Raw genomic sequence first — 24020 nt, 5'->3', positions numbered from 1 at the left:
ATACTCAAAACTAATATAATGTTATATGTCGGTTATTTCAGAAACATACGAAAAGTATTATCCATCGTGGAAAAGTGGGTATTATTTTTGAAATTCAAGTTTGATCTGAAAATTGATTAATGTAATATACTATAGTAATAGGATAAAGAACAATGATCACATGATCATGACAACAGATGCAGAAAACAATTTACCAAAATCCCAAATCTTTTCAGAATAACAACTCTCCATATACGGGGAATATAAAAAAACTTCTTCAACTTGATAAAATGCATTGATGAAAACATCTACAATTAACATAATACTTAATTGTTAAAAATTTAATTCTTTCTCCCTATAATCTGGAAAAAGGCAAGGATGTCCCATTTCATCAGTTCCATTAAAAGTTGTACTGGAGGTTCTAGCCAGGGTAATCAATCAGGCAGAAGCCAAACAAACAAAAATAAAAGAAAAAATAAAGAAAAGAAAAAAAGGAAATAAAAGTCACCCATATTGAAAAGGAGAAAGTAATGTCTTTATTAGCAGATGGCATGATCTTCCATGGTGAAAATCCTCAGGAATCCACAAAAAACAAAACTCATTAGAATTAATCAATAAGTGCAGCAAGGTCACAGGATACAAGTTCAATCAATTGGATTTCTACATACTAGCTATGCACAATCTGAAAATGAACTGAAAAATTCCATTCAGTAGCACCAAAAATGAAACCATTATTACATTACATGTTAACTAACTTGGATTTAAATAAAATTAAAATAAATAAAAAGCCGATCTTAAAAAATTTTGGAAATGCAAATCTCCTAGAATAGTCAAAACAATTTTGAAAAATAAGGACAAAGTTGAAGGACTTACACTTCCATATTCTAAAACCTATTACAAGGCTACAGTAATCAAGATAGTATAGTACTGGCAGAAAAATAGACATATAGATCAATGAACTAGAAATACCAAGGGTCCAGAAATAAACACTTATATTTATTGCTTGATTTTTGACACATGTGCTAAAGCAACTCAATGGGGGGAACTGTAGTCTTTTCAACAAACAGTACTGGGACAATTGGATATTCACACAAGAAAAGATGATTTGTCCTGTTATCTCACACTATACATAAAAATCATCTCCGAATGGATATCATATACAAATGTAAGATCTAAAACTATAAAACTATCAAGAAAACACATAGAACTGAATCTTCACTATCTTGAAGTAACTAATGATTTCTTAGAATTTACCACAAAAGCACAATGAAGGGAAAAATGATATACTGTAGTTCAGCAAAATTAAAAATTTTTGCTCTTCAAATACACCATGAAGGAAGGGAAAAGACAAGCCAAAGACAGGGAGAAAATATGTGTAAATAATATGTCCAATTAAGGACTTGTGTCCAAAATATACCAATACTCTTACAATTTAATAAGAAGACATATAACCCAATTTAAAAACAGAGAAAACAGGGGTGCCCTGGTGGCTCAGTTGGTTAATTGTCTCACTCTTGATTTCAGCTTGGGTGGTGATCTCATGGTTGGTGAGTTTGAGCCCTGCGTCGGGCTCTGCACTGACAGTGTAGAACATACTTGGGATTCTCTCTGTCTGTCTCCCTCTCACTGCCCCTCCCCTGCTTTCTCTCTAAACAAACAAACAAACAAATAAATAAAACTTAAAAAATAAAAACAGAGAAAACAATTTCAAGTATACACAAAAAAACTAGATATTGTATGATTCCATTTATACCAAATTCCAGAAAAGAAAATCTATAGCAGGAGAAAATAGCATAGTAGTGGTCTAGGTATGGGTGTGGATCAGGCAGTGACTACAGTTACAGTGAGGTTTTTCTTTGGGGTAATGAAAATGTTCTAAAATTAGATTGTGTTAATGGTTACATAACTAAAAACTTATGAATAATTATTGAATTGTGTACTTAAATGACTGTATTTTATGGAATGTAAATTATGATTCAATAAGGCTATTCAAAATAGTATCTCAACTATAAGAAAATCCAATTGAAAAATGGGCAAATGGTTTGAACTTCACCAATGAAGAAATAAATATTAGTGAGAAGCACATGAAGATGTCCAACATAATTATCCACTAATGAAATGTGAATTAAAACCACACTGGGATACAGCTGTACACACACTAGAATTGCTAAAATCAAAACAAAAATTCTGACAGCATCAATTGCTGATGAAGATCTGCAATAAGTAGAACTCTCATATACTGCTGGTATGAATACAAAATGGTACAGCCACTGTGGAAGACAGTTTCATAGTTTGTTTCTCTTTTTCATTGAAGTAGAGTTGACATACAATATTATATTAATTTCAGGTGTACGTCACAGTGATTTCACATTTATATACATTGCAAAATGCTTACCAAGATGAGGGTAGTTACTATCTGTCACCATACAACATTATTATAATATTATTGACTGTATTTCCTATACTGTGCTTTACATCCTCATAACTTATTTATTTTACAACTGGAAGTTTGTACATCTTAATCCCCTTCATCTATCTCACTCATCCACCCACCCACCTCCCCTTTGGCAACCACCAGTTTGTTCTCTATTTATGAGTCTGTTTCTGTTTTGTTTGTTTTATCTTTTAGATTCCACATATAAGTGAAGTAATATGATATTTGTCTTTCTCTGTTTGACTATTTCACATAGCATAATACCCTCTAGGTCCATCCATGTTGTCACAAATGGTATGTTTCCATTCTTTTTTTTTCCTTTTCCTTTTCCTTTTTTTTTTTTTTTTTTTTACAGCTGAGTAATATACCATTGTATACATATACCACATCTTCTTTATCCATTCATCTACTGATGGACATACAGGTTACTTTCATATCTTGGCTATTATAAATAATGCTGCAACGAACATAAAGGTACATTTTTTTTTCATATTAGTGTTTTTGTTTTCTTTGGGTAAATACCCAGAAATGGAATTGCTGGATCATATGGGAGTTCTATTTTTAATTTTTTGAGACATTTCCATACTGTTTTCTATAGTGGCTGTTCACCAACAGTGCACAAGGGTTCCCTTTTCTCTACATCCTCACCAACACTTGTTATTTCTTGTGTTTTTGATGACAGGCATTCTAACAGGAATGAGGCGGTAGCACAACTTTATACCTTTATCATAGGGTGCAGCAATCTCACTCTTTGTTATTTACCCTAGAGAAATGAAAGCTTTTGTTCACACGTAATTCTGTGCACGGGTGTTTGTAGCAGCTCTATTCACAATTGCTCAAAACTAGAAACAACCCAAATATTTTCCCAGGGGGGATGAAAAAACTTTGGTACATACACACAATGCAATATCCTCAGCAATAAAAAGGACCAGGCTTTTGAAGCACTCAAAAACTTAGATAAATCTCAGAGATGGTAGTGAAAGTATCCAGTGTCAAAGCGTATATATTATATGATTATGACCAAACTACAGTGGTGGATGATAAATCAGTGATTACAGGAACTTAGGCCAGGGAGAGGGTATGAATACAAAGGTATAGCATGAGGGGAAAAATTGTTTTGTGTTCTGTTTGTGGTGGCTGTTAAAGGAATCTATATGTGCATTAAAAGTCCTACATTTGCATATCAATTAAAATCAGTTTTACTGCATGTGAATTTTGAAATGAAATGAAGTTATATAGTTGGAACTTAGATTCCCACACATCACTGAAATCAAATTTGTGATTTCTAATAATATTAGATATTCTTGGTATAAAAACATTTGTACAGTGGAGGTTATCATGTAAACATTAACTCCCCCAGAAAAGATTGGCTGTGTAAGTATCACAAACATTAGACTTTAAGGCATGAAGTGATACTAAATAGAAGAATGGACATTTAATAATGACAAAAAGATATATTTAAAAGGAAAGCATAACAAAACCTAGAATTGTATTAACATTGCTATAAAATATGCAGAGCAAAATGGACAGAACTAAAATGAAAAATACATTCTCATAGTTGGACTATTACATACTTCTCTCAGTAGCTGATAGAACAGAAAACAAAACAATGACTATAACAAAACCTAGTAAAGATGAGGAAGATTTGAAGATGATTAATGAACTTCATAAAACTACAGAGGAAAGTTCATCATATCAGACAATGTCAACAATTTTCTCCATCTCCATTTATTTTGAATCTTTATATATGTGGTGCTTGTAGGATTTTTTTAAACAACCTATCAGAGTGTTTTTCCCTGAAAATTAACAAATCAAATAGTTGAACTGTATCCAAATAGCACACAAATGGGAAATACTATACAAAGGGTCATTAGATATACTCTTTTATATAACTCCAGAGATTTGCAGAAACAGGTACATGTAAAGAAACTCAGGATGAGTTCTAAGGAACTGGTTATAGAAAAGGCAGAACCATTGTCCAGGCTTCTATGGAATATATCAACAAAATAACAGAGTAATGAGAAAGCATATGAACATTCAGGTCTCACTACAAAATGAAATTCTGGAAAAATAATCTTATCCTGCTTTAGAGAAGGTTACAGTTTTTCCCCAGATCCTAGGGTATGCGAAGAAAATACAAATTCCCCACAATCCTCCTACTGAAAGACAACATTGCTATATATCCTGGTTCATTTCTCATTTCCTTTATGCGATTTTATTTTTGTGTATGTGTATTTATTCATATATCATTATATAATTATATTTTTTATCTATTTAAATAATTACCTACATTCTCTTTAATCAATATTTTATTGCATGCTCTTTGAATATAAATATTTTCAAAACACTATTCTTAATCACCATATAATAGCCTAAAACATGCATAAGAAAGTCTATTTCTGACCTATTGTAATGTGAAAAAATTACAAACAATGAATCATTCTTTGCAACTTTATTTTTTATGGATAGATACCTACAGGTAAAATTGTTGTGCTTAAAGTAATGAGCAATTTCAGTATATACATTACCAAATTGATTTCTTGAAAGGTTGTTCTGATTTCTATTTCTACCTGCTTTTTTCTTTAGCACTGTATTAATATAAAATATTTGTAGGTGTATGTGCATTTATTTCATTATTGTGAAGATAAATATTTTTCATTTATTTATGTAATAGTTTTATTTTTAAAAATTTTCATGTTTTGCATTTTGCGTTAATATTATCTTATTGAGATAACTGGGTTTTGCAAGATGGCGGCTTAGGAGGATGCTGGGCTCACCGCATGTCCTGCTGATCACTTAGATTCCATCTACACCTGCCTAAATAACCCAGAAAACCGCCAGAGGATTAGCAGAACGGAGTCGCCAGAGCCAAACGCAGACGAGAGGCCCACGGAAGAGGGTAGGAAGGGCGGCGAGGCGGTGCGCGCTCCACGGACTGGCGGGAGGGAGCCCAGGCGGAGTGGCGGCTCGCCGGCCAAGCAGAGCCCCCGAGTCTGGCTTGCAAAAGCGGAGGGGCCTGATGGACTGTGTTCCCACAACAAGCGCGACTTAGCGTCTGGGAGGTCATAAGTTAACAGCTCTGCTCGGAAAGCAGGAAGGCTGGAGGACAAAGGGAGGGAGAGCTGCTGAGCCCCCTGACGACAGAGCTCCTTTTGGTGGGGAACAAAGGCGCTCGCCAGCGCCATCTGCCCCGCCCATCCCCCAGCCAAAATCCCAAAGAGAACCCGTTCCTGCCAGGGAACTTGCTCGCTCCGCGCAAACACCCAACTCTGCGCTTCTGCGGAGCCAAACCTCCGGCGTGGATCACCTAAGGAGAAGCGATCTAAGCCTGCCCCTCCTGCCCCCGTGCACCTTGCCTACCCACCCCAGCTAATACGCCAGATCCCCAGCATCACAAGCCTGGCAGGGTGCAAGTAGCCCAGACGAGCCACACCACCCCACAGTGAATCCCGCCCCTAGGAGAGGAGAAGAGAAGGCACACACCAGTCTGACTGTGGCCCCAGCGGTGGGCTGGGGGCAGACATCAGGTCTGACTGCGGCCCCGCCCACCAACTCCAGTTATACACCACAGCACAGGGGAAGTGCCCTGCAGGTCCTCACCACACCAGGGACTATCCAAAATGACCAAGCGGAAGAATTCCCTTCAGAAGAATCTCCAGGAAATAACAACAGCTAATGAGCTGATCAAAAAGGACTTAAATAACATAACAGAAAGTGAATTTAGAATAATAGTTATAAAATTAATCGCTGGGCTTGAAAACAGTATACAGGACAGCAGAGAATCTCTTGCTACAGAGATCAAGGGACCAAGGAACAGTCACGAGGAGCTGAAAAACGCTTTAAACGAAATGCATAACAAAATGGAAACCACCACAGCTCGGCTTGAAGAGGCAGAGGAGAGAATAGGTGAACTAGAAGATAAAGTTATGGAAAAAGAGGAAGCTGAGAAAAAGAGAGATAAAAAAATCCAGGAGTATGAGGGGAAAATTAGAGAACTAAGTGATACACTAAAAAGAAATAATATACGCATAATTGGTATCCCAGAGGAGGAAGAGAGAGGGAAAGGTGCTGAAGGGGTACTTGAAGAAATCATAGCTGAGAACTTCCCTGAACTGGGGAAGGAAAAAGGCATTGAAATCCAAGAGGCACAGAGAACTCCCTTCAGACGTAACTTGAATCGATCTTCTGCACGACATATCATAGTGAAACTGGCAAAATACAAGGATAAAGAGAAAATTCTGAAAGCAGCAAGGGGTAAACGTGCCCTCACATATAAAGGGAGACCTATAAGACTCGTGACTGATCTCTCTTTTGAAACTTGGCAGGCCAGAAAGAATTGGCACGAGATTTTCAGGGTGGTAGACAGAAAAAATATGCAGCCGAGAATCCTTTATCCAGCAAGTCTGTCATTTAGAATAGAAGGAGAGATAAAGGTCTTCCCAAACAAACAAAAACTGAAGGAATTCGTCACCACTAAACCAGCCCTACAGGAGATCCTAAGGGGGACCCTGTGAGACAAAGTACCAGAGACATCGCTACAAGCATGAAACCTACGGACATCACAATGACTCTAAACCCATATCTTTCTATAATAACACTGAATGTAAATGGACTAAATGTGCCAACCAAAAGACATAGGGTATCAGAATGGATCAAAAAACAAGACCCATCTCTTTGCTGTCTAAAAAAGACTCATTTTAGACCTGAGGACACCTTCAGATTGAGAGTGAGGGGATGGAGAACTATTTATCATGCCACTGGAAGTCAAAAGAAAGGTGGAGTAGCCATACTTATATCAGACAAACTAGGCTTTAAATTAAAGGCTGTAACAAGACATGAAGAAGGGAATTATATAATAGTTACAGGGTCTATCCATCAGGAAGAGCTAACAATTATAAATGTCTATACGCCGAATACCGGAGCCCCCAAATATATAAAACAATTACTCACAAACATAAGCAAACTTATTGATAAGAATGTGGTAATTGCAGGGGACTTTAACACTCCACTTACAGAAATCGATAGATCATCTAGACACACGGTCAATAAAGAAACAAGGGCCCTGAATGACACATTGGATCCGATGGACTTGACAGATATATTCCCAAAGCAACAGAATATACTTTCTTCTCGAGTGCACATGGAACATTCTCCAAGATAGATCACATACTGGGTCACAAAACAGCCCTTCATAAGTATACAAGAATTGAAATCATACCATGCATACTTTCAGACCACAATGCTATGAAGCTTGAAATCAACCACAGGAAAAAGTCTGGAAAACCTCCAAAAGCATGGAGGTTAAAGAACTAAAGAACTAAAGAATGACTGGGTCAACCAGGCAATTAGAGAAGAAATTTAAAAATATATGGAAACAAATGAAAATGAAAATACAACAATCCAAATGCTTTGGGATGCAGCAAAGGCAGTCCTGAGAGGAAAATACATTGCCATCCAGGCCTATCTCAAGAAACAAGAAAAATCCCAAATACAAAATCTAACAGCACACCTAAAGGAACTAGAAGCAGAACAGCAAAGACACCCCAAACCCCGAAGAAGAAGAGAAATAATAAAGATCAGAGCAGAAATAAACAATATAGAATCTAAAAAACTGTAGAGCAGATCAACGAAACCAAGAGTTGGTTTTTTGAAAAGATAAACAAAATTGATAAACCTCTAGCCAGGCTTCTCAAAAAGAAAAGGGAGATGACCCAAATAGATAAAATCATGAATGAAAATGGAATTATTACAACCAATCCCTCAGAGATATAAGCAATTATCAGGGAATACTATGAAAAATTATATGCCAACAAACTGGACAACCTGGAAGAAATGGACAAATTCCTAAACACCCACACACTTCCAAAACTCAATCAGGAGGAAATAGAAAGCTTGAACAGACCCATAACCAGTGAAGAAATTGAATCAGTCATCAAAAATCTCCCAACAAATAAGAGTCCAGGACCAGATGGCTTCCCAGGGAAGTTCTACCAGATGTTTAAAGCAGAGATAATACCTATCCTTCTCAAGATATTCCAGAAAATAGAAAGGGAAGGAAAACTTCCAGACTCATTCTATGAAGCCAGTATTACTTTGATTCCTAAACCAGACAGTGACCCAGTAAAAAAAAGAGAACTTCAGGCCAATATCCCTGATGAATATGGATGCAAAAATTCTCAATAAGATACTAGCAAATCGAATCCAACAGCATATAAAAAGAATTATTCACCATGATCAAGTGGGATTCATTCCTGGGATGCAGGGCTGGTTCAACATTTGCAAATCAATCAATGTGATACATCACATTAATAAAAGAAAAGACAAGAACCATATGATCCTGTCAATCAATGCAGAAAAGGCATTTGACAAAATTCAGCAACCTTTCTTTTTTTAAAAAATTTTTTTTTTCCACGTTTATTTATTTTTGGGACAGAGAGAGAGCATGAACGGGGGGAGGGGCAGAGAGAGAGGGAGACAAAGAATCGGAAACAGGCTCCAGGCTCTGAGCCATCAGCCCAGAGCCTGATGCGGGGCTCGAACTCAGACCGCGAGATCGTGACCTGGCTGAAGTCGGACGCTTAACCGACTGCGCCACCCAGGCGCCCCTCAGCAACCTTTCTTAATAAAACCCTTGAGAAAGTCGGGATAGAAGGAACATACTTAAAGATCATAAAAGCCATTTATGAAAAGCCCACAGCTAACATCATCCTCAATGGGGGAAAACTGAGAGCTTTTTCCCTGAGGTCAAGAACACGACAGGGATGTCCATTCCCTGTTGTTTAACATAGTGCTGGAAGTTCTAGCATCAGCAATCAGACAACAAAAGGAAATCAAAGGCATCAAAATTGGCAAAGATGAAGTCAAGCTTTCGCTTTTTGCAGATGACATGGTCTTATACATGGAAAATCCGATAGACTCCACCAAAAGTCTGCTAGAACTGATACAGGAATTCAGCAAAGTTGCAGGATACAAAATCAATGTACAGAAATCAGTTGCATTCTTATACACTAACAATGAAGCAACAGAAAGACAAATAAAGAAACTGATCCATTCACAATTGCACCAAGAAGCATAAAATACCTAGGAATAATTCTAACCAAAGATGTAAAAGATCTGTATGCTGAAAAGTATAGAAAACTTATGAAGGTAATTGAAGAAGATTTAAAGAAATGGAAAAACATTCTGTGCTCATGGATTGGAAGAATAAATATTATCAAAATGTCAATACTACCCAAAGCTATCTATACATTCAATGCAATCCCAATCAAAATTGCACCAGCATTCTTCTCAAAACTAGAACAAGCAATCTTAAAATTCATATGGAACCACAAAAGGCCCCGAATAGCCAAAGGAATTTTGAAGAAGATCAAAGCAGGAGGCATCACAATCCAAGACTTTAGCCTCTACTACAAAGCTGTCATCATCAAGACAGCATGGTATTGGCACCAAAACAGACACATAGACCAATGGAATAGAATAGAAACCCCAGAACTAGACCCACAAACATATGGCCAACTCATCTTTGACAAAGCAGGAAAGAACATCCAATGGAAAAAAGACAGTCTCTTTAACAAATGGTGCTGGGAGAACTGGACAGCAACATGCAGAAGGTTGAAACTAGACCACTTTCTCACACACCATTCACAAAAATAAACTCAAAATGGATAAAGGACCTGAATGTGAGACAGGAAACCATCAAAACCCTAGAGGAGAAAGCAGGAAAAGACCTCTCTGACCTCAGCCGTAGCAATCCCTTACTCGACACATCCCCAAAGGCAAGGGAATTAAAAGCAAAAATGAATTACTGGGACCTTATGAAGATAAAAAGCTTCTGCACAGCAAAGGAAACAACCAACAAAACGAAAAGGCAACCAACGGAATGGGAAAAGATATTCGCAAATGACATATTGGACAAAGGGCTAGTATCCAAAATCTATAAAGAGCTCACCAAACTCCACACCCGAAAAACAAATAACCCAGTGAAGAAATGGGCAGAAAACATGAATAGACACTTCTCTAAAGAAGACATCCAGATGACCAACAGGCACATGAAAAGATGCTCAACGTAGCTCCTCATCAGACAAATACAAATCAAAACCATATTCAGATATCACCTCACGCCAGTCAGAGTGGCCAAAATGAACAAATCAGGAGACTATAGATGCTGGTGAGGATGTGGAGAAACGGGAACCCTCTTGCACTGTTGGTGGGAATGCAAACTGGTGCAGCCACTCTGGAAAACAGTGTGGAGGTTCCTCAAAAAATTAAAAATACACCTACCCTATGACCCAGCAATAGCACTGCTAGGAATTTACCCAAGGGATACAGGAGTACTGATGCATAGGGGCACTTGTACCCCAGTGTTTATATCAGCACTGTCAACAATAGCCAAATTATGGAAAGAACCTAAATGTCCATCGATTGATGAATGGATAAAGAAATTGTGGTTTATATACACAATGGAATACTACGTGGCAATGAGAAAGAATGAAATATGGCCCTTTGTAGCAACGTGGATGGAACTAGAGAGTGTTATGCTAAGTGAAATAAGCCATACAGAGAAAGACAGATACCATATGTGTTCACTCTTATGTGGATCCTGAGAAACTTATCAGAAACCCATGGGGGAGGGGAAGGAAAAAAAAATAGAGGTTAGAGTGGAAGAGAGCCAAAGCATAAGAGACTGTTAAAAACTGAGAACAAACTGAGGGCTGATGGGGGGGTGGGAGGGAGGGGAGGGTGGGTGATGGGTATTGAGGAGGGCACCTTTTGGGATGAGCACTGGGTGTTGTATGGAAACCAATTTGACAATAAACTTCATATATTGAAAAAAAAAGAATTTTGAATTTATTTTATACCACGTAGTTAGCTTATTGGGAGAACCTACCTACAAATATGCATTCAATTTGAAGGTATAAAAATAAGTACACATGGCAGTATGTCATCTTTTAAACTCAACAGGTTAATTCATCTGGGAATTCTGAACTGTGATTAATAGTATTTATCCAACATAAAGACTCAATTTTGTGAGTATTTCATTTTCTTCAAAATTGTTCCATATGCCTATTTGAAAATCTCCAAGTCTTTTTCTTCATAGATAATTCAGCTTAATGTTATAATCATTCATTAGGTTGGTAGAGTATTTAAAATGTTTTGTTTTTATTTAAATGCTAACTACTCATAGTCAATGTATTAGGAGATATTTTCTATTGCTCTTTAAATGAACTTCAAAAATGCTTCTACAATTTCGATTATTTTCTGCTCTAACACTCTACATGTGCTTTCCCCTATTATGTGTTCTCATGGTTACCACGAACTTTATTATCCATTCATTCAGTTGAAATACAGATCTAACCTAGTCCTCATGGAACTTACAACCCAGTAGGACAGATAGACAAAAAACAATAAGCAATAAAGATCAGCTAATTATATGGTATTTTAGAAGGTGATGCATGTGATTAAGAAAGAATAAAGCAATTTTAAGTAGCTTAGTCATGGTTCAGAAGCAGTACAGGGAATGGGCAATATGGCTATCTGAAAAAAGCATGTTTCACATAAAATGTAAGATCCTGGGGGCACCTGGGTCGTTCAGTTAGTTAAGAGTCACCCTCTTGATTTCAGCTCAGAGAACCATGATCTCATGTTTTGTGGGATTGAGCCCCGTGTCAGTTTTTACACTAGCAGTGCAGAGCCTGCTAGGAATTCTCTCTCTTGCTCTCTCTCAAAAATAAAGAAAATAAACTTAAAAAAAAAGAGTGTAAGATCCTGAAGTAGAAATATGCCTTGTATGTTGCTGAAACAGTGAAAACTAGTGATGGTGGAGCAGTAAGTGAAAGAGATAAGATCAGAGAGTAACAAAGGACTAGTTACTTATAGACCACTGTAAGAACTTTGATTTCTACCCTGAGAGAACGGGGGAACCAGTGGAGAATTTATTGAAGGGGAAATGATCAGATTCATTATTAACAGGATCACTCTGGTGGTTGCATTTAGAAGAAACCAGAGGAACAAGAGCAAGAGTAGGAAAATGGGTTAGGTGAGACATGAATTCACTCAGACTAGGGAGGCAGCAGTAGACATCTTAAGAAGTGATTAGATTCTACGTATATTTGGAAAATAAAGGTGCTAGATTTGCTGATTGATTGGATATGGAGTATGAAAGAAGAGATGAGGCAAGATTACTTCCAAGAGTTTTGGCCTGAGGCTCAGATTTTGACCTCAGAAGAGTGCAGGGGTAAGTTTGGAGGAATATCAGGAACTCAGTTGGGATGTAAACTCTGGGGCTATCTCAGTCTCAGTAAAGTCTGAGCTGCCTGTTAGACATCTGAATGGTGAAGTTGAATAGGTTGTTGGATTTAAAATTCTGAAATACAGCTGAAGGGTTCAAGATAGATATACTAATTCAGCGTTTCATTAGGGTATGGGCCATACCTAACTTGTTTATTCCAATGTGCACCATACCTACGTTTAGTAGTTGGAAGGTACTCGAGAAGTATCTGTTAAGAGAGTAACTACAAATATAGTGAGTTATGTGCTGGTAAATGTTTAACTACAAGAGCTCTGAGGGGAAAAAAAATCAAACAGAAAACAAAACTTCTGATTTCTAGTGTCTTCAGATTTTCAAAGTGTAAACTTTAACCATGATTTCAAGCTACAAAAGTAATATCACTAAATGCTGAGTTGGGAAGAAATGCATGCAATTGATTCCCTCTAGCCAGCTCTAGAACACTGAGCCCACTTGCTTGCTTAGTGATATAGTCATATACATATTTTCCTTACTTTACAGGTATGCATAAAAGATAATTTTAAATAACCTTGATACTTGAGCAGATGGGAATAAAGATATCTGATAGATGATAAAAAAGCTCAAAATGAGGGATTTAAGAAATATTTAAAAACCTATGTCACCCACCGGGCTACAAGTGTGCTGTTTCGAAGGGACACATGCACCTCCATGTTTATAGCAGCACTATCAACAATAGCCAAAGTATGGAAAGAGCCCAAATGTCCATCGATGGGTGAATGGATAAAGAAAATGTGTTATATATATACAATGGAGTATTACTTGGCGATCAAAAAGAATGAAATCTTGCCATTTGCAACTATGTGGATGGAACTGGAGGGTATTATGCTAAGTAAAATTGGTCAGTCAGAGAAAGACAAAAATCATATGACTTCACTCATATGAGGACTTTAAGAGACAAAACAGATGAACATAAGGGAAGGGAAACAAAAATAATATAAAAACAGGGAGGGGGACAAAACAGAAGAGACTCATAAATATGGAGAACAAACTGAGGGTTGCTGGAGGGCTTGTGGGAGGCGGGGATGGGCTAAATGGGTAAGGGACATTAAGGAATCTACTCCTGAAATCATTGTTTCACTATATGCTAAGTAATTTGTATGTAAACTTTTAAAAATTAAAAATAAAATAAAAAAAACCTATGTCACATACCAAACTAAATTTATCCTTGTACCTTTAGCCAGGCTTTTAAATTATTCCACACAGCTGAGATATTGTTATACAATTCCTGGGAAAAAGACTTCACAGCCTATAAACTAATCTGTTATAATGTTAATAGTACTGTCTTGCCAGAGATTTCTTCATAAATTTGAATTCAGCTTAGAAACTGTGTTTAATAATGTTGCCATAACACATCTACCACAAAAATGTCTGTACAAAGGTTAATCAAGTTGTTGTTCTATTCTGGAGTCCAAACTGTTTGGCATATACCTTAGAGTCACTATTGGTTCTTTAAAAATATGTATTTTAATTAATATTTAAAAAACTTGTATTGTGGCAAAATATAAATAAAATTACCATTTTAACAATTTTTTAAAAGTTTATTTTTTTTTATTTTGAGGGAGAGAGAGAGAGAGAGAGAGAGAGAGAGAGAGAGAGAACTGGGAAGGGGCAGAGAGAGAGGGAGAGAGAATCCCAAGCAGGCTCCATGCTATTAGAGCAAAGCCCTATGTGGGGCTTGAACTCACCAACCATGAGATTATGACCTGAGCTGAAATCAAGAGTCAGATGCTTAACTGACTAAGCCACTCAGGCACCCCTGTTTTCTCTGTTTTTAAGTGTACATCTCAGGTATTAAGTATATTCATATTGTTGTGCAGCCTTCACCATCAATCTCCAGAACTTTAATTATTTGTTTCATGTAAAAGAAGTGCATTTTGTTATAGATCATTAAAAAAGAAAAGTACAAAGCAAAATAAAATTACTGACAAAAGTCTCACCAATCAGAGCAAGTCAATCTTATTGCACGTATAGAATTATATTAGACTGTTAATCCATAGTCTAAAAATTCTTCATGTGTTAGAGATCCTGCTGAGTCTCAATGGGATTCAAACTCTGTGTCTAATGAAGTGGTAGGTCTGCCAACCCCAATTTTATATTTTGCAGAATTTATTTAATGTACCAGTGATCATACCTCAATAAAAATGATTTATGTTCAGAGTGATGAGGCATGGGGGAGAGGAGGTATGGACAATTCCTCATCCTGGACATGCCATTTATTGTTGAGCCCTAGGGAGAGAAAGTTGCAAGTAGAAGATGAAAGAATATTAGTCATTAAGAAATTGTTAATGGAGCAAAGATTAGGGACAAGATCATTCTTCCAAAGTCTCTTTCAACACAAATAATCGTAACAAAAATTTCAAGCCGAGGGCAAAGTTTGTGACTTACGAGTTTTGCAGATTTAGATGAAATTTGCCCGAAACAACAATCTGGAGTAGGACTTGGCTTCCCCATCCAGAGAAACTGTCATGGTCTGGACCAATGTAAGGATGCTGATTTTCCTTTCTTTTCTTTTTTCGCTAGTGTGGGATGGGGGGAATAGAAATGCTAAAGAGGACTACTGATGAACTGTTTGTCAGACCTCCCTAGGGACTCTGAAATCATTGGAGACTAGTAAGAAGGGGTTTATAAGGAAAGGTTATAACATTTTAAAAATTTTGGATATTTATGCTAATGTTACCACATTAATACATGTGTACCTGGAGACTTGAGAGGACCTATGTTGTATTCAAATGTGATTTAAAAACTGAGAACAAACTGAGGGTTGATGGGGGGTGGGAGGGAGGGGACGGTGGATGATGGCTATTGAGGAGGGCACCTTTTGGGATGAGCACTGGGTATTGTATGGAAACCAATTTGACAATAAATTTCATATATTAAAAAAAAATAAAATAAAATAAAGAAATGAAAAAAGAAAATAAAAAAATAAATTTCTACATGGAATTTCATTTTTAGATGCCTCATTATTTACTCTATCATTTTCTTTTGTTGGAATTTTTAATGTTTTCAGTTCTTTGAATTTTAGTTTGAAAAATATCCTTGAGGGGTGCCTGGGTGGCGCAGTCGGTTAAGCGTCCGACTTCAGCCAGGTCACGATCTCGCGGTCCGGGAGTTCGAGCCCCGCGTCAGGCTCTGGGCTGATGGCTCAGAGCCTGGATCCTGCTTCCGATTCTGTGTCTCCCTCTCTCTCTGCCCCTCCCCCGTTCATGCTCTGTCTCTCTCTGTCCCAAAAATAAATAAAAACGTTAAAAAAAATAAAAAAAAAAAAGAAAAATATCCTTGAATATATTGGCAAATTGAACTCTTGAAAAATTTTGACAAAATATACACAACTGCTAGATTAAACCATATGAAATAGTAATTGACATTTTAAATGATAAAAAATGGCAGTTGCATAAGGTTCAACCTAAAAGTTTGTGTAAAAATGCCCTTTTCACTACATATGTGCCAATGTCTGATAATTTTAATAGACAAAGATTTATATCTCATTATTTTAATTTCCATTTGTTTAATTACTCTTCTGATTCATTTATTCAGAAGTCTGGACTGTGTGCTTATCATGTGCAAACCGGTATGACAGGCATAAGGATACAAAGAGCACTCAGATCAGAATGCAACCTGTGTTCATGGTGTTTACAAATCTATTAGAGGAAATTATTAATCACATAGTCTTAAATATAAATATGAATTTTAATATGTGAAAAATGCCATGACAGGCATATGCTAAGAGAGTCGATAAAGGGACATCTATTTAAATTAGAAGGCTCATAGAAGGTTTCCCTGTGAAAGTGACATTTGAGCTCTTATCTAATAGATAAGTAGAATAGAAGAGTACACTTTATAAGAATAAATAGAAGAGTACACTTAACTTATGAAGAATTGTCAGAGGGGAATTTGAAATGGTGTACTGTGTTCAAAGATTTTGTGGCAAAAATATAGCATCATACATTCAGGGACTTGAAAGAGGATAGGAGTGGCTGGAACAGAGCTTAGGCAGTTGAGTTATAGTATGAGATCAAATTGGACAGGTCAAGAAATCAGTCATTATTGTCTGGCTTAAGAATATTTTTTTTCTCACATGAGCAGTGGGAAAACATGGTAGGAGTTTTAAGCAGGGGTGAAGAATCATGTTCTTAGATATATTTTGAAAGCATCATTCTTTTTTTACAATAGGACCATGATGGTAGCTTGGACTTGGGAAGTGGAGACAGAGACAGAGAAAAGGTAATAGACTTGGGAGCTATTTGAACAACTGAATGGATCCTTGTGCTGTGTCTTGAAATGGGAAACAGTGGAAGAGGAAAATGTTTAGGGGTAAGATAACATGTTTGGTGGAGTTTAAGGAGCTTTTCAGACATCCAGGTGGAAATCTCAAGTAGATAATTGAATATACATGACCAGAGCTTGAAGAAGGTTTAGATACAGGACTTTCAATTGTGAGCCGTTTATTTTTTGAGTTTTAAACCAAATTTATGTATTATCTATTAAAAATTAAAGAACATTATAGAGTAAGATAAATTTCTAATTCTCATATCAAATAATGTCTAAGATTTATAATTTGTTCAATAAATGTTTAGTAGTTTGTTAAATTAAAAATGACATAATAATTTTGGGCACCTGGGTGGTTCAGTCATTTAAGTGTCTGACTTCTGTTTAGGTCATGATCTCATGGCTTGTGGGTTCTAGCTCCACATCAGGCTCTGTGCTGACAGCTGGGAGCCTGGAGCCTGTTTCAGATTCTGTCTCCCTCTGTCTCTGACCCTCCCCCACTTGTGCTCTGTCTCTCTCTCAAAAATAAATAAACATTAAAAAAAATTTTTAAGTGACATAATAATGTGACATTATTTTAGTAATTTAAGGAAAGAAATCTATATTTATGCATGTGTATAATTTACTGTACACCAGTGTGTATATACATCATACATATATGTGAGATATATATAAATATGTCATGAAAATGAGAGCTGGATATTTGGAATTTTTGCACTGTGAATATATGCCCCTTAAAATGAATGAGTGACAAAATACATTGCAATGAAAGACTGGTATAGAGGATATATAAGGATCAGAGATTAGGGGCTGGAATAAAGATGATTTGGAGAGTTTTAGCTGTGTATTACAACTTTGAGTTATCTGCTTCCCAAGGTATATCCAAAGTTCAGGTGAGGAAAATACTTCTAGCAGAAATGTGATTTATCCTTTCTTATAATTTCTTCAGTGCATCAAATCTGGCCACCTGGAAACTGTTCAAATAGAGATATGGTTCCCTGAAGACTTCATTCACTGAATTCTGCTTTGGCACATGCCTCTAGCTCACCCAGAGGAACACTTAACAAACATCTGTAGGAAACCTGCTTTTGCATTGTGACAATGTTGTTGAGGACAGTGTCTTCTTTATTACCCATACAAAGAATTTCTTGAAACTCAATACTAGAAATCCCTTAGCCCTTAAGGAATGTGTATGTATTATTTTTATAGATAGTGTAAACTATATTACTAATTGTATTCTTTTGCATGTATATTAAGAGTCTCAGACATATTTCAAGTTCACCTTTCATAAATGATTAGGACTCTTTCTTTCATAAATGTTAGGACTCTATCCATGTTACAACTTCACACTGATTTTGTTTGTATTTTCTCTCTTTATTTTCTCCAGTCTTAATTTTTCATTCATTTATATTTGTCTACTGTATAGATTGTTATGCATTTTTATAATCCAAAAGGAAACCAATTTGATAATAGAAAAAAATGGTAACTCTTTATTCAAAAGTGAAAAATAAAGCCATGGGTTTAGATGAGTTTACTTGGGGAGAGAGAATAAAGTTAGGACAAAATCAGGTCCAGGATTTAGCATTGAGGAACCTATATATTTAATCACTACATAGAGGCAGAGAATCAGAAATACAAGCATGGAAGACAGGCCAAAGAAGAAGGAGGGGACCAGGGAAATTGGAAGCCAAGAAACAGTAGCCACATGATAGGTGGTGGCCACTACTGAAAAATCAAGGAAGTTGAGGACTGAAATGCCCCCTGGATTTCACAACAAGCCTCTCTAGATAGAGTGTTGGGAGATGAAATCAGATTTAAGTAGCTTGAGGAGCAAATAGCAGGTGAAGAAACGGAGATACAGAATGTAAGCAACCCATAAATTTATGTTTGTTAGACATTTTAATTTTTCTTCTATCAACTCAGTTTATGACTTTGGTTCTTTTCACATAGTACTATATCTTCTTATTAGTGTGTAAGAATGTGTTATATATTTTAAAGGTTTTGTTTTTACACTAGGTCTGTTAAATATGCTGCAAATTCTTTTTCAATATATTCTTTCCCATTATGGTGAATATAACCTTAATATCAACTGGAGTTCTGCTAGTTATATAAAAGCATTTGTGATGACATATGCTATGATGATCTGATGTTTTACCCATTCGATTAATGTATATTTATTGCTTTCACTATGTGCTCATGACTAATTTTGTAAGAATTTGCAGTATAGGGGTGCCTGGGTGGATCAGTAGGTTAAGTTTCTGACTTTGCCTAAGGTCATGATCTCACTGTTGGTCAGTTTGATCCCCGCATAGGGCTCTGTGCTAACAGTTTGGAGCCTGGAGCCTGCTTCAGATTCTGTCTGTCTGTCTCTCTCTCTCTCTTTGCCCCTCCCACACTCCACACTCATGCTGTGTCACTGTCTCTGTCTCTCTCAAAAATAAATAAACATTAAAAAACTTCAAAAAAATAATAATTATCCATACTTGGTGTGTCCCTGGATTTCAAGAGTATAAGGTATTTTTTATTATTTTGTTAATGTTTTTGGACTATTAAATAAAACATACTGAATTAGTTCCTTAAGGTTTCCAGGTAAGAAACAGTGAATGTCATTTTAAAAATTCTTTAATTAAATATTCCAATTAATACTGGCCTATGAGCTTGGAAATTGTTCTTTACTATATATTAATAAACCTTCCTAGAGCTTCTAACTTGATCTCAAAAATGCACTTAGAAAATGGGAGAAAATATTATCTGTTTTTTAGTATTCCCATATATCAAGTAGTATATGCCATAAATGAATCAAATGACAATATTTTTATATATTTCCAATATCTACATTCTTAATTAAAACAAAGGTAATATATATATATATATAAGATGTGTTTATTATACATGTAAGAGATATAATATATATATAGTTATATAGTTTATGTACTATAAATAAGCACTGAATTCTAATTTAAATGAAAGTAATAATTTTTGTCTAATTAAACCCTTCAATCATCAGAATTCCTTAGGAGCCGTAATAGCGTAGAGGCTGAGAATAGCACAGGCCCTTGAGTGGATTACAGTGGTTTGAATCTCGGCTTTATTGTATGATCTTGGGAAAGCTTAGCATCTTTTAGATAATTGTTATATTTAAATGTTAAAATTCAAAATGGCAAATTTGGGAAGGATGGTGAAGAGAAACGGTGACCTTGTTGGCAAAGAATTCCAGTATGTGTGTGTGTGTGTGCACGTGTGTGTGTATTATGGGTGTGTAGGGATGCTGAAGTAGCCTTCCAGGCAAAAGGAAACTTTGTAGAACTGAAAGATGGTTTCTAAGCCAATAAAAACTGTTTCTCAGATTCCGAATAAAGCAGAAGGTAATGTGTCTCAGGATGAGACCAGAACCTGTGATCTCACATTCAGATCGTTAGTACAGATACTAATATTATACAAAAAAAAAAAAAAAAAAAAAAAAAAAGTGGAAGTAGAAAGCAAGCAATTCTCTCAGTGCAGAATGAGTACCAAACACTTAAAGAAATACGCAGTGCCTTTTATTCAACAAAAGGCGCCACGACTCACCTGAAATATCTCAGAGGAGGTCAAGCATGTAAACTTGAATCTATAAAGTAATTGCAGATATCACAGGACTACTTTTCCAGTTCATGTTTGATAAGACACTAGTGCAAAAAGATTTTGTGGAACGGTAAACTTTGGCAATTCTAATAACTTATATGTCTTATTTTATTCTAAAAATTTTCTTAATGAGGTTTTTCTGTATTTCTGTATTTCTTTTCATCAGTGGTCTACCCAAAGTCTTACTATAAATTACAGTTTTTAAAAGATTTTCAGAATCTGAGCTGAGCATGCTTCAAATTTTGTTGCAAATTTCATGCTCCATAAATTTTGTATTGTTTTGGTGATTAAATAATGTTTCTACTAAATAAATAGTAATGAATAGTAAAATATTCATTAATTTCAAGCCAGTGACTGAAATAACATTACATTATCAATTAAAGCAATTCCAAGACCACTTCAGACTTTGTATAAATGGAAAAATACCCCTTCTGACCCCTTAGGCTTGAAACATCAATTTCACACACACTAAATTTTCATCAAATTTCATAATGAATTATTAGTATCTCAAGAAGAATATTCAGGAGAATTTTATAACATGATATGCTAACGTCCCTCCTGATCACATTAAAAGTCACATGCTTACAAGTAATGGGTTAGAAAGGAACCCAAAACAAAACAAAAAGGCAGATGCTCAAACCAAAGGAACATTCATTTCTATCTTGGTAGAGCAAGGTCAGAGGCAATTTCCCCTGTTCCTCAACTTGGAGCTGATTTTTTCAGTTCCTTCTTTACACACACTTCTGACCCCACAAAAGTGAAAGGGTGAGATACATGTAGACGATCAGGGATAAAGGGAAGATTAGCAGTTTCAGAGGCTTTTGAAAAATGTGATTTTGTGCTTATTTATCCTCATTAGTGGCACCTAACCATTCCTCTTTCAGTTTAATCCTCTAAGCCTAGCATGTGAAAGTAGTTTGTGCTCACTGTTTCAAAATGGTAAATGCAGAGGATGGATTTACGGAAAGAGTTGGTTTTGTCTTATTTTTTCTCATAGTAGTGGCTTCATGTAGTGAGAATATTGTCTCATTTTATTTTGAAACAGTTTTGTTGATATAGAAAGAAGCTCGCTTTTCTTTTCAAAGTTGAGGACATTGAGTCTTGAAGTTAAAGTCACTTCACCCCCACACATCCCCCGTGAAGCTGCCAATCACAAAACAGGGACGGGATCAACTGTTACTGATTTTTTTTAGAATAATATTGAATTAGAGTATAAACAGCTTTCAATAATAGGTAGGGGTTTACCATTGTCTTGACACAAGTATGCATAGTTCATAATGTTCAATAGGAGAGAGCAAATACAAACCGAAACTTTAAAAATTTAGATACCAGAAAAGTATTGGAGCTTCTTTTAATTGCTTAAGAATCTCAGAATCCTCACTGTAGATGGGGGAACATTCTAAAAAATTACCTTAAATAGCTATGTATAAAGTGGTGTGTATTGTTTTGTAACCATTTATTATTTGGGATTTTGTTGTTGTTGTTGCCCATTATCTGAAACATTAGATTGTATGTAATCTTCCAGGCACAGGGTGTATCCAGTTTATAGCCTCCCCAGATTATTAAAAGTGAAATCTAACCCAAGACCCTGTAGAAACTTATAGCATACAGCAATCTTTTGGAGAGGTATTATTACCTCTGATGGATGTTCCATGACTGGGAGGCCAAACCACTATTGGCTTTGGAGCAAGGATAGAGAATAGGATGGGTGGGGATGAGGACCAGCAGACCAGAGAGAGGAAGGAAGGATGGAGGGTGACTCATTGTCCATTTCTCTGACAGAATAGTGACTTACAGAGAGAAGGAAGACCAAAAACTACATTTTACAGAGAACGTAAGTTTTGCAGCAATTGTTTGCAGCCATTTGGGAAAGCTCGTATTAAGTGTTTCTAGCTGAGTTTGTCCTACTTGGAATGACAGACTTTCCCTATCTCTCTCATTGGTCTTCTCAGTCCCTCCAGATGCCATTAATAGAGATCAGGGGGCGTTGAGGGAGAATGGGGGAAGCCATGGAAGCAGAAACTGGTTCAGCCAGTTGGGGCATTATCAATGTGTTCGTGACTTCTTTCTCCAAGAGCTCTTTCCTAGTCCCTTTCCTTTTATCAAATCCATCTTGTCACCCTGTCATTGGTAACATTGTCCCACTGCCCAGCTTTTCGCTCTCCCTTCTCCCTCCTTCCTCCCTATTCTCTCCTCACCTGTCCACGGCAATGGCCGTCATAGAGTAGATGCTGGCGAACACCGCTGTGATGGGAAAGAAGTTCTGGAAGCGACAATAGTTGGCGCCGAAGTACCACTCGCTGTGAAGCGCATAGATGAAGTTGACCAAGGTGTTGAAGGCGGCCATAGAGGCGTCGGAGAAAGCCAGGTTCACGAGGAAGTAGTTGGTAACGGTCCTCATGCGTTTGTGGGCCAGGATGATCCAGATGACGATGAGGTTCCCGAACACCGCCACCGCCACAACCACGCCGTATGCCAGGGACCAGAGCGCGATGCGCCAGGACGGCTGCACGAACTGGTTGGTGAGGTTGGCCCGGGGTTGCGAAGGCGCCGGGGAGGCCGCGGGCAGTCCTAGGGCAGAGGACGAGGCCGAGAGGTTGCCAGCTTGGACTAGCAGGTGCAGCCACTCAGCCTCAGTCGCCCCCGGAGCGGCCCCTGCCGCGAGCGCAGCGCTCAGGTTCCCGGGATCCGCGCCCGCCGTGCTCGCGCGGTCGGTCCAGTTCGCGGCTGCGGAGAGAGAACCCATCGAGGCTGGTCTGCAGCCCTGATCTCCCCACTCACGGACGCCAGCCGAAGGTCTTCTCTGCTTCCTGGTCCCTTTGCTGGTGGGCAGACCTCAGCGCCGCCTGGAAGCAAGGTAGAGAGGCTACCGCAGCCCTTGATGGTTAAGAAATGCTTTGAGCCAGCAGGTGATGGGTAACGGGGGAAGCACTTTTTCCGAGGAGTTTGCGTCTCTAGCCGGCCGGAAGGATGAGACAGTCGAGAAGCGAGTTGTTAGGAGCTGTCACCTGCGGGGAACTCCGGGATCGCCCCTGCGCGAGTTCCCGGGCACTGGCTGGATCACTGAGGTTCAGGCGCTGCAGCGGGCTTTATAGTCTCTTACAGTCCCGGCTTTGGTGACGTTGTGGGGGCCGCGGAGCTGACGAACCCCTTCGAGGGCTACGATTGCACTCCTCTCCTCCGTCGCCCCTTTTGCATTTCATTCATTCGCTACTGGTAGCCGCGCAGCAGGCGCTCGGCGCGGTGAGACGCTCTGGAAAGACTGCACTTTCTCAGCTGTAATTAAAATCTGTACGAGATTGTTTTTCCTCTTTTAACTTCAAGATATTTTTACTGAGGTCTGTGTTCTCAGACATCTATTGTGGGCTGCTCGTTTCTAAACCAATTAAACTATTCACCTCTAGGGCGAGGGCA

At 37.5% G+C, this 24020-nt stretch overlaps 1 protein-coding gene across 1 annotated transcript in view; it reads right to left on the bottom strand.

Annotated features, from left to right (window-relative positions):
- TACR3 (tachykinin receptor 3) overlaps positions 1-23620 on the bottom strand; it is an 84291-nt gene extending 60671 nt beyond the window's left edge. The window contains exon 1 of the mRNA XM_047856119.1: positions 22805-23620. Within this exon, the coding sequence (XP_047712075.1) occupies positions 22805-23352 (548 nt within the window). The 5' untranslated portion in view covers positions 23353-23620. The remainder of the gene's footprint in view (positions 1-22804) is intronic.
- Between the last annotated feature and the right edge of the window lie 400 nt (positions 23621-24020).

This window comes from Prionailurus viverrinus, chromosome B1 (genome assembly GCF_022837055.1).
Source record: "Prionailurus viverrinus isolate Anna chromosome B1, UM_Priviv_1.0, whole genome shotgun sequence".
In the NCBI taxonomy this organism is placed as follows: Eukaryota; Metazoa; Chordata; class Mammalia; order Carnivora; family Felidae; genus Prionailurus; species Prionailurus viverrinus.
Note: the sequence above shows the minus strand (reverse complement) of the source record. Positions and strands in the feature narration are given on the sequence as shown.